The sequence below is a fragment of the Didymosphaeria variabile genome, assembly GCF_027946475.1.
Source record: "Didymosphaeria variabile strain IMI 356815 chromosome Unknown scaffold_8, whole genome shotgun sequence".
Lineage (NCBI taxonomy): Eukaryota > Fungi > Ascomycota > Dothideomycetes > Pleosporales > Didymosphaeriaceae > Didymosphaeria > Didymosphaeria variabile.
Window position 1 is genome coordinate 1,946,454 of NW_026611627.1, and position 11,305 is coordinate 1,957,758.

Below are 11,305 nucleotides of genomic sequence, written 5' to 3' on the forward strand. Positions count from 1 at the left end.
CGTGTGCTCGCATTCAATTTTCTTGGCCATGTCGTACCTGTGACAGGCTTTGGACTTTGGTGTTCTTTAATGATACCATACCTTGTCTTCCAGATGTTCAGCTATCCTTGACCTATGGTGATGTGCACTTCACAACTCCTCAATAACACTCCTATCCAAAAATTTCTCCAAATCCGCTCTCGACATCGCCGCCCGCCGATCGCTCTTCGCAAGCATCGCATCCTCATCCACCAGCAGCGGCATCAGCTCCTCATCCTTCCACGTCCCACTCCACTTGTGTTCCTCCCATACAGCCTTCACGACTTCAGCGTCCATACCCACTTTATCAGCTACGAAGCTGTACACACTTGAGTTAGGGTGGTTGTACACATCAAGCGTCTGATTGAGCGCACGCACAAACGCCACGATGTCGGCACGTTTCTTGGGGTCGTTGAGTTTGTCGGTCGTGGTGTAGAGACTATAGACTTCCCTGTAGATGGTGCCTGTTCCCTCATCCTTAGCTCTCATCCGTGCTCCTCCCTCCTAGAATACTTGAGACTTACCATTTTGAAATAGCACAACATTGTCCTTCTCCATCGCTCTCACTCCAAGCTCAACAGCAGGCTCCCATATTCCAAACGCATCGACCTGTTTTCCCCTGTAGCATGCTCGGTAGCGTCCCACTCCCGCACGGTGCCTTCATGCACACGTTGCCGCTGACGACACTATACTGGTCCTCCCTTACCCCGGCCGAGGAGAGCATGCGCTGCACGAAGATTGCAGCGCTGGTGCCGGGCATGGAGCCTATCTTTTTCCCTTTGAGGTCGGCAAGCGTCTTTATGCCTGCGTCTGCGCGTGCGACCAGCCGGTACGAGACTTCAGTGATGATGTAGATGAGGCGGATGTTCTTGTGGTCGGCGTATTGCTTGAGGCCTTGGGTTTCGGCGTTGGCGGCGAGGTCTACTCCTTACACGCGCTGGTTAGATTTGCGGGATGACACGAGATTTCATGGAGATGAAAGTTTGTGTGTGATTACCAATGCTGGAGTCAAAAAGCTAGGTTGGCCACGCCGCCGGAGGAGAGCGTGGCCGTCGAGGACCCCTTGTAGAAGTTCTTGATTGCGTATGGCTGTGGCGTGTGTTCGATCCATTGGAGGGAGGTGGCGACTTTGAGGGCAGAGGTGCTAGAGAGGAGAGTGGAGGGCAAGATGAGGGATGTGAAGTACATGGTGGGTAGGTATGGGACTGTGAAACCGGGCTACAGATGGCAATAGGAATGGCATTGTCGCGATTGTTGTACGATTTATTCAGTGCTCTACAACTGTTGGATAGCCATTGCTCTTGCATCCACCTAGCCTCGACTAGGACCGATATTGAAGTGGTGAAGTGCAGCAGGGATGTGGATAGTCTCGATGATAATTGCACGGCTGTGCGCACAACTGCCGAAGCACGATCTAGGTATTGCAATCAAGGAGGTAATCTTGCGATACTTCTCTGTCCACATTGATTTTCGTCGTCTTCAGAGATGTGTCCAATAGGGCATGGCGCATCGCACGTGAAATCCTGACAAGGTAAAACAACCATATGATGAGGCCGGGGTAGATTGCCAAGCGACATAGAAACCTTCGTGATATCTGAGAAACCGTAGAACCAAAACGCCGACATACACACCCCGCAGAACCACCTTTTTGGGCCTTTGCGTCTAGGTGCTTTCATGCCTAGTGTGCCTGGATCCAGCCAAGCATTAGACCGTAAGCCTGAGCCTGTGATTGCTTGATTTTAGGATCCTCGTAATCCCCATAGACCGCAAAGCCGTGAGGCACACCTGGGAAGATTTGGACTTCGTGCTCGACCTCGTTCTTCTCCAGTGCCTGTCGTCCTGGAGTGAGGACCTCTTCTTCTGGGAATAACGGATCATCCTTGACGGCGACAATGTACACCGGAGATTTCACAGCCTCAAGATCCTCTTTGGTCACCATCGTGCCATGGGCAATGGCGCCAGCCTTTATGACGGGTGCGTTCTTAACCGCGCCTTGTTCCTCATCTTTGGGTGCTTCCTGACCCCAGGCGACGGTATCTGGATGGTCGCCTGCTAGTATCAGGATATATTTAGCCCCAAAACAGTATCCGACGCCGTAGATCCCACCCCCGTTAGCTACCGCATCGGCGAACTCCTCCTTTGCACCCTCGATGACCTTGTGCAGGATTGGCAACACCTTCTCAGGCGTATGTCGTGCAAGCCACATGTCAATCATGAACGACTTGATACCTTCAGCACTCTTCATCTTTATTGTTTCCAGCCATGATGCGTCCTTGTTAAGCTCGGCCATGTTGACCGTGTTAGGAGCAGGGTCATTATCGAATTGGTCCGGCATAATGACCAGGTAACCTTCGGTGGCATACATATCGGCCTGGAGCTGGTTGTTCGTAGACTTTATCCCGGTACCGCCCGTAAGGAGGAGCAGGAGCTTGGACGGTGAATGCGGGTAGTCTGAGGGCTTTGCTACGTATACGTCGACCCCGCCGAGCTTCGTTAATTCACCAGTCGGTGCCTCGCCCTCAGGCGTAGGCCTATCCGTGGTGCAGTGATCCTGGACCGCGTCAGCGAGCATAGCAACAGCAGTTACTGAGTGCTTACGCCCATGGTTGGACCTTCCTGAGCTATGCTGTCCCCAGGGATGGGACTCTGGCCTGGCGCAGCTGGAGGAGGAACATGAGCTGCTGGTGCTTCCTGCGCGTCGCTCTCGGGTGCCTTCGTGGCAATCTCGTTGTCGGCCATGGTTATTTTGGTTGCGAATGTCTGTTGCTGCTGCGAGTTCACCGTCGCTTGGTTGTGAGCTGTGGGTTCAACCAATTACGTAGCCCATGTTGCTGCGCCTTCCGTTAGTGCGGGGCTTGCGCCTCCCGCCAACTCTCATCACGTGAAATACTTTACGCGTCGACGCGTCGCGGAGGCAAGCACGTCCGACCGCCATCTCCAAGCTTTCGCTCTAACACTACAGCACCACCACGTTCGTCTGCCCCAACGTGTTATATTCGCAGACATGGCGGAACAAGCGATCACACAGGGTGTTATCAGGTACGCGTTCCTCGCAGAACGTCCCACAACAGACCAGCTAATACTAGCCCAGGAGCATCTTCGAGCCCGACGGCTGCTCTGTAGAGCACCCCGTGCTGCAATGCGTGCAGATCAAGACGATGGATCCCAAGGGTGGCGAGGGGGGTGGCGTTCAGCGCTTCCGTGTCGTGTTGAGTGACGTCCGAAATTTCATACAAACTATGATCGCGACGTGTAAGTGAAGATGGTGTGCAGTCATGCTTCATGCAGCTGATACGTTCAAGCGGCAAACGATATCGTTCTTTCCGGAAAGCTCAAGAAAGGCTCCATTGTCCGGCTCTTGAAGTTCAACCCTCAGCAGGTGAAGGAGAAGAAGATCCTGATCATCATGGACCTAGAAGTCCTCGACCAGTATGGCGAGCACGACAAGATCGGGCAACCAGAAGCCCTCGAAAACATCAAGTCGGAGCCACAACCCGGCGCCATCTCCGGCAACGGATTCTACGGCTCGCGGCCCGAACAGCAGCAACAGCATGCGCCGCAGCAACAACAGCGATCGCTTCCCGTCCATCAGAATAACCAGGGTACCTCAACGCACCCTCATCTGTATCCCATTGAGTCACTTTCTCCGTACGCGCACAAGTGGACGATTCGGGCACGATGCACACACAAAGGCGATATAAAGACATGGCACAACCAGAAGGGTGAGGGCAAGCTGTTCTCCGTGAACTTGCTGGACGACACTGGCGAGATCCGTGCTACAGGCTTCAATGAGGTGTGCGAGCGCTTGTACCCAATCTTTGAAGAAGGCATGGTATATTACATCTCTGCGCCGTGCCGTGTGACACTGGCAAAGAAGCAATTCTCAAACCTACCCAACGACTACGAGCTTCAATTTGATAGGGACACAGAAGTCGAGAAGGCCGAAGATCAAGACAACAAACCGCAAATCCGGTACAACTTCACCAAGATTGGCGATCTCAACAATGTTGAAAAGGATACCACTATTGACACCGTTGGTGTACTGAAAGAAGTTGGCGAAGTCAACACGATCACTTCCTCAAAGACTAACAAGGACTTCAGCAAGCGAGACCTGACACTCGCTGACGACAGTCAAACCTCGGTTAGGCTGACTATATGGGGCAACCAAGCTCAGTCATTTGACGCGCCTCTGGAATCAATCATTGCATTCAAGGGTGTCAAGGTTAGCGACTTTGGCGGCCGAAGTCTGAGTTTGTTGAGTTCCGGTAATATGACTATCGACCCCGACATCGATGAGGCACACAAGCTACGAGGCTGGTTCAACGCCGTTGGCCAGAACGCTACATTCTCTACTCACCAAAACCTCGCATCCGCGGGTGGTGGTCAGAAGAATGACACAAAACTCATCTCCCAGATCACTGAAGATGAGAACTATTTGCAGATGGATACTCCTTCATACTTTAACCTGAAAGCGTCTGTCGTCTTCATAAGGAACAGCCCTACGTTTGCTTACCCAGCCTGCTCTACAGAAGGTTGCAACAAGAAGGTCATTGAAGAGAACAGTGGCGAGTGGTGGTGCGAAAAGTGCCAGAAGAAGTGGCCTGAACCGCTGTTCCGATACGTGTTGAGCATCAACGTCGCCGACCACACCGGTCAAATGTGGTTGAGCTGCTTCGACGACACGGCGCGAACTATCATGGGTATGTCGGCCAACGAACTGATGAAGATCAAGAACGACAGTGAAGAGAATTCTACCCAAGATTTCAGCATTGCTATGCAGGAGGGTACATGCAGGACCTTCAACTTCAGAGTCCGCGGCAAGATGGAGACGTACAATGACCAGCCTAAGTGAGTAAATCTTCGCAAATATGCTTAACATGCTGCTAACGATGGTATAGGCCTCGGTATCAGGTCTTGGGCATCAACACACTGAACTATGCCCAGGAAGCCAACAAGCTTGCACAGCTGATCAAACAATACGACATGGATGGGGACAGCCTGTTCGTATCGTGATACAGAATTCTTGTGGAACTAGAGTTGATGTTTGTTGTTTCCCTCTCCTCTCGCCGCAACTCCATACGGACGCGGCGATACATGACGACGTGGGATTTAACGTACAACGTTCAGAGGAACAGAATTGGCTACATAGCACTGTAGTAATGCCCTGTAAATGCATGTATCCGAAATTTTTGTACTGTGGCGTCCGTGGCGAAAACGGCGAATCTACCGATACTAAAGTCATCTTTCTACCAAAAAGAAGGAAAACATTGATGCGGTTATGCGAGGGCAAGGCATTGCTTGCTCTTGCAAACTTCTTAAATCCGGTGAATTTCAGTTGTAGGCCGTTGCAGCCCACATGTGCAGGCTTTACCAATGTGCCAAGAGGGAAGCGCGCTAACAGCAAATCGCTGACTAACGCGGCAGCCGAGCCTCCGCACACACGAAAAATAGACGACGAAGTCAACAATCTATCCACACCAACGCCTCACCGTCGCCTTCCCTAACCGACACAGCAAAATCAGCCAAGATGGTGAGTCTACAGCCTTTAGCACAGATAAAACGGAGCTTTGCACAATTGCGACACGAGCGAACGATGCCTGCATACCGATCGACTACGAACTTCGCCTCCGAGAATACGATGCAGGAAACACGGGCTGGTGTATTGGACGGCAATGCGGGAACAGGACGGTCGCTTTGCAACAGCTTTTGAGGGGAAATTATGTCTACATGACGATCAAGGATCCCGCAATTGAAGATGGCAGTATCGGTATTACGTTACCGGCACGAGCGCATGGGATGGCGCATCTCCACCACGATGCTGAGGATGGGTTTCCACGGCATGACGCATCGCAAACTTACCATCGAGCTACGGCGACTCCTTGATCGACAAATGACGCAAGGGTCGCCCATTCCACCTATCGTCCACCAATGCATCGATTGCGAACGTCTCCATGCCGCTCCGTCTCGATGGCTCGTGTCGCAATAGTCGCTTGCTCAAGCAGAACCATACGATGGTCACGATGATCTAAGGAACCACAAGCTAACCTGCTGCGATAGGTCAACGTACCCAAGACCCGACGAACCTACTGCAAGGGCAAGGACTGCAAGAAGCGTTAGTCCTTAGCTGATAATTGGAATCAAGGCAGTATACTGAGAACCTGCAGATACCCAGCACAAGGTGACCCAGTACAAGGCCGGCAAAGCTTCGCTGTTCGCCCAGGGAAAGCGCCGTTATGACCGCAAGCAGAGTGGTTATGGTGGTCAGACCAAGCCCGTCTTCCACAAGGTACGGTCGAAATAAGCATGTGCAAGTCCTGTGCTGACAGCATTCCAGAGGGCGAAGACCACCAAGAAGGTCGTGCTCCGTCTAGAGTGCACTGCTTGCAAGGTACGATCCATGCCTACTACTCTGGAACACGTCTGACAATTCGCAGACCAAGGCACAGCTCGCCCTCAAGCGATGCAAGCACTTCGAGTTGGGTGGTGACAAGAAGACTAAGGGTGCAGCCCTTGTCTTCTAAACGTGTTCCTTGTTCTCTCTTTTGCTGGGCCCTCGGCGTAGTCTTCTGGGGTGGATAAGGACAGGACGGCTTTTCCATTCGACACATACAAGCATGGTGGAGCAGCGAGGGCGGTTCTGCGGATGAAAACATGCCGGTCACGATATTTACGGACTGTAACCTACAATTGCATCAAATGGAGCTCGATTGAAGGCCCTCTCACGTAGCTTTCGTTCATGTCCAGGCTGTGTTCTGAAAGTGATGTGCGCATCCGGTTCGGTTCATATCTTTGCGCGTAGGTGGGGTGCTTCGGAGTCATCGGGAAACTCAACAGCCCCACTACAAACGCGCCGTACGCGCCTCGGTTGGTGTCAAAAGTCTCGAACACCGGGTTCAAAGGATAGGCGACCCCATATCTCTTGCTTTCCCATCCCCAACATTCCATCATGGCTAGCTCTACAAAGAAGAGCGTACTAATCGTTGGAGGTGGTGCTGTTGGAGCTATCGCCGCATTGAACCTCGAAGTTGGCGGACTCGCGCACGTTACTCTTGCTCTGCGGTCGAATTACAATGCTGTGAACGAACATGGCTTTGATATTAAATCATGCGATCACGGAAGAGTTCAAGGCTGGAAACCTAGCATTAGTAGGCATTGTCCAATTATCACCCGTAATCAATCTTGAAAGCTAATCTACTTATCCGCAGTCCGCGATTCCATCCCTGATATCACCAAAGAGTCTCTCCCACCGTATGACTACATCCTTCTCTGCACAAAGAACATTCCGGATATTCCACCTACAGTTGTCGATCTCGTCACACCCGCCTTGCCCAGAATCAACACCCACACGACCCTCGTCCTCCTCCAAAATGGCCTCCACATATACAGGCCTTTCTTAGAGTCACATCCTCAGACACTTGTCCTGAGCGCCATCTCCATGATCGGCAGCGAAGAGCTCTCGCCTGGGAAGATCATCCAGGATGAAGGAGACAAGCTCATCATCGGCGCATTTCCAAATCTTAACACCAATCCCTCTACTTCCGCCGCTAAATGCTTCATTAAGATGTATAAGAACGGCGGAAAAACGGATTGTAAGCTCGGTGAAGATGTGTTGCACGACCGGTGGCGGAAGCTCGTATACAACTCAGCTTTGAACCCCATCTGCGCAATTCTAGGCTTGGACACGGGAAGGCTGAGGCTAGCAGCAGATGGAGAGGTGGTAGAGCACTTGGTCAGGCCGGCGATGCAGGAGATCGTCGACGCGGCGAAAGCGAATGGGGTCCTTCTCGATGAGGGTGTGGTGCAAAAGATGATTGATGCTGATCCGTTACAGAGCTATCTGAGCCCTAGTATGCTCGTGGATGTGAAGAAAAAAGGCAACTTCCTCGAGCATGAAAATCTGCTGGGTGAGCCGCTCAGAGAGGGAAAGAAGATGGGTGTGGAGATGCCGACGATTAAGATGTTGTATTATATGGCCAAGGGGATTCAGTGGCGGACGATGGAGGGGAGGGGGTTGGTGGAGATTCCGCCGAAGGATGTTTAGATAAAACACATGTCAGTTTTTTCTATTGAAGAGGTTTTGACAAGCTTTGCTCGTTCCTAAGATGCACGTCACGTTCCTGCCCTCGGTTGATGTGGCTTGAACACACCCTACATGCCCTGTTGCACTGCTCGGCTCAACATTAAACTTACATGTGATACGCCAGGTTTTGATCCGCTACGACAAAACGTTTGCCTGCAGCCAGCAAATGCTAGGCTATAAGTGAACCAGGGACGCAAAGTTTACAACATATCAGACAAGCTCCTGGAAGCTTTCATTGATTTGTGATGACCAGCTGAGATCAAAGGGAAGCTGACCTTAACAACACAAGATTGAATGTGCAATACGTTTCGCGTTGAGTGAGTGGTCCGGTAGTGGTCCACTTACTTAACAATCACACGGTATCGTGGGTCCGGCGTCACGAATGATAAACATCCATAGTAAGGGGTTATTGTTGCAGATCTTCTAAACGGTAGTACACGCATATGGAGCAAAAAGCGTACTTCGTGCCCACTTACACCGAAGCAGCCGCCGCATCGCCTAGCACTGAAGTATTACCAACAATGGCATCATTCAATGTGAGTACGTATTTCATCTGGAGGGAGATCTCTTTTCTCTTGTTGAGCGGGATGTTTCTATAAGCAAACGTGTCGTAATGTCCTCAAACACCTGCATCTCAAATCCTCGAAGTAACTCACTCCGACATAGCTTTGCCCGAAGAGGTTACCGGGTTGATTGAGATCGCTTTGGACAGAAATGAAGAGACCGACGAGCCATAATGTATTCTGAGCGTCGAAAATCTCTGCAACCTTCGCGTAGTCGACAAGTAGACAAGACCCTATGTATGTCCAGCACCCTTTCAGCGCACGATTCTTCCGACGTCGCAAACACATGCTCGCCGAGTATAGTCTGACAAGACTCCGTGATATCGCTCGGCATTTGTTATTCAGCACGTACGTTCGCCAGAGCCAGATCTCCCTAGGTCCTCAACGCATTGCGGAGTTGCACGATGTTGTTCCTGTCACCAATCCATTGTTTCCAAATCTACCACGAACATCCCGCTGGTCGAGCATTGAGTTTTCAAATTCAATAATCCATGCCTGTCCCAGATATGCGCATGTAGATATTTCAACGATAGTATGCGTGCAAAAACGTTAACAAGCAACTTAAAGTCCTTTGTATAAATCGAAGTAAGTTCGAGAGCAGTAAGAAAGTAATACCACTATTACAGAAAGCTTTAGAGAACCTTTTCGATCTACAATCGATCGGTATCGAATCGTACCCCAAAATCCACGCGAACAGAAGGCACGACTACCCTAGAACTGAGTAGACCCATCCATGGGAGCAAGTGCTCTTGCGAAGAGGCGAAATGCCATTCCCGCGCCAGGCTTCGCCGATTTGTAGAGATTGCTTGGCGAGAGCGAGGGCTCCTCCAAGGTCAACTGACAACTAAACCTAACCTTGAGAGCCCTGGAAATTATACAGCACCGTCCGGAATGGTACATAGATTTCTTTCTCAATCGAGTGAAAAGTACATCCACTGTAGAAAGCTCCTCCATATCAAGTCTGGTCTATGGAAAGTCTGCAAAGGTCGCGATAGACCACTCAACATACATCGCACAATACCGACTCGAGAACGGCCCCATAAGAGGGCCAATTGGCTGACCGATATATCAAGCATCCGTGGCGTAAACGTTGAGGTGTGGCCTTGTTAGAACACCTTCTACTGGTCCAGAATAGCCTGCAATGCTCCCTTGCCTAAGCTGCGCCGTCCGGAAATGATCAAGCTTCTGTCCAAGATATGTTTCTCGACGTGTTCCTGGAGAAGTATGCTAGCACTCTCGATTAGTCAGCCTTGACCACGTATCATTGTCGTTGGGTGAATACGCGCGGCAAGACATATACTATCCTAATGATATGCTCCAATCAAAAGAGTACAAAATCAAAGATACCTTTTGGATTGCGAAGTTCGAACTCATCTGAAAGCTTCCACGGCTCCGCAGCATCTATCTGTCATATCTATCATGGTCGCCGAGCAGCTGTCGAAAGATTCATTTGTCAACGTTTTCGGGGCATACGTCTGACGGAATCGCATGGAAGGGAGACGTGGGAAAATACGGTAATTACCCAGGACGCTAATATAACGACTCTTGTGGAAGCAGGCGTTCAAGACAACGTCATCGAGATAGAGGAACGCTTTGTGCTTTGGCATACGGTTATCTATGTCGCCTTCGTCCAGAATAGTGGGTTGGCTGAAAATGAAGATCCTTCAGTGGAGGAGATGGAGGTCGGGAGCAACTCGGATGGTTCTGATGCAAGCAAGGACGTTTGACACGCCCATCAGAGCCGGTTTGAGGGGTGAAAAGGACTCCACTACAGTCTTGCACAACAAGTTACGAGGAAGCAAAAAGTCCAACGAGCATAGCAAGGCATTAGTGTTTTCCCTTTGGAATTGGAAGCGGCACCAAAACACTGATGATAGGAGCATGAACAAGCTACTAGTTAGGGTGAAGAAATGCACGCGGGTAGAGGCAGTGGATGATCCGCAGGATAGTGGAGGTATAGGCTAAGGTTGGCTAAGAGCTTCAGCAAGGTGTTGTGCAAACTTTCTTCAATTCTCACAACCCTTCAATATATGTCTGGGATAGTGGGTGGACGGCTGCCACAAGACTTGATGAGAATGCATCCACGTGCCCTACGCACCGTACATGGTGAACAGTGATGACATATTGGCGAATACTGTCGAAACGAATGCCAATAGCCGGCTGGGGTGCAAACAAGCTTCGCCTCCGTTTGCAGTGAGGCAAAGAGGCGCCAATGTTGGTGAGCAGCCTGTTACCAAGGACAAGAACTTGGCACCGGTGAAGTGCGCGTATGCCTGACAAATGAGGAGCACTGTGGGCGCGAAGTAGAAGAAGGCCACCTTGCGCCGAGTGACGTCTGGTGCCGGTGTTCCGATTTGGACGGGCTTGGGCTATGAAAGTCCAGAGCGATAGGCGGAGCCGCTAACGGTGTAGGGGCACTAGCGCCTGCCAAGGTGAAAGAGCGGAACGCCAAGTATTTCCGCGCTTTTGCCACCCTTGCCCCAGTCACCCCTCCTGCTCGCATCGAGACCCCGCCGCGTCATCGCTTCCGCACGAATGCATCCAAAAAGCAGCGGTTTGAGCCCTCTGTGAGCATCGTGCCCTGTCCTGGTTGCCGGGGCGGTCGTTCATGTTGTTAGCTTCGCGACTCAACCAGCACCCAAGC

General features: G+C 51.2%; 4 protein-coding genes across 4 annotated transcripts; 2 read left to right on the forward strand and 2 right to left on the reverse strand.

The window, feature by feature from the left end:
* Positions 1 to 129: 129 nt before the first annotated feature.
* Positions 130 to 1,206, reverse strand: N0V89_010882 (uncharacterized protein; the record flags this gene model as incomplete). Its single annotated transcript, XM_056219622.1, is given in 5 exon segments — positions 130 to 482; positions 543 to 627; positions 725 to 939; positions 1,016 to 1,034; positions 1,048 to 1,206. The coding sequence occupies 5 exon segments, from the start codon at positions 1,204 to 1,206 to the stop codon at positions 130 to 132; spliced, it is 831 nt and encodes a 276-aa protein (XP_056066749.1).
* A 490-nt stretch (positions 1,207 to 1,696) lies between these two features.
* On the reverse strand, positions 1,697 to 2,757 carry N0V89_010883 (uncharacterized protein; the record flags this gene model as incomplete). The annotated part of the gene is made up of 2 exons (XM_056219623.1): positions 1,697 to 2,569; positions 2,617 to 2,757. The coding sequence occupies 2 exons, from the start codon at positions 2,755 to 2,757 to the stop codon at positions 1,697 to 1,699; spliced, it is 1,014 nt and encodes a 337-aa protein (XP_056066750.1).
* A 265-nt stretch (positions 2,758 to 3,022) lies between these two features.
* On the forward strand, positions 3,023 to 6,539 carry RFA1 (Replication factor A protein 1; the record flags this gene model as incomplete). Its single annotated transcript, XM_056219624.1, has 9 exons — positions 3,023 to 3,057; positions 3,110 to 3,270; positions 3,321 to 4,866; positions 4,917 to 5,018; positions 5,443 to 5,548; positions 6,076 to 6,130; positions 6,183 to 6,304; positions 6,353 to 6,406; positions 6,453 to 6,539. The coding sequence occupies 9 exons, from the start codon at positions 3,023 to 3,025 to the stop codon at positions 6,537 to 6,539; spliced, it is 2,268 nt and encodes a 755-aa protein (XP_056066751.1).
* Positions 6,540 to 6,964: 425 nt separating this feature from the next.
* Positions 6,965 to 8,059, forward strand: N0V89_010885 (uncharacterized protein; the record flags this gene model as incomplete). Its single annotated transcript, XM_056219625.1, has 2 exons — positions 6,965 to 7,163; positions 7,224 to 8,059. The coding sequence occupies 2 exons, from the start codon at positions 6,965 to 6,967 to the stop codon at positions 8,057 to 8,059; spliced, it is 1,035 nt and encodes a 344-aa protein (XP_056066752.1).
* Positions 8,060 to 11,305: the final 3,246 nt, after the last annotated feature.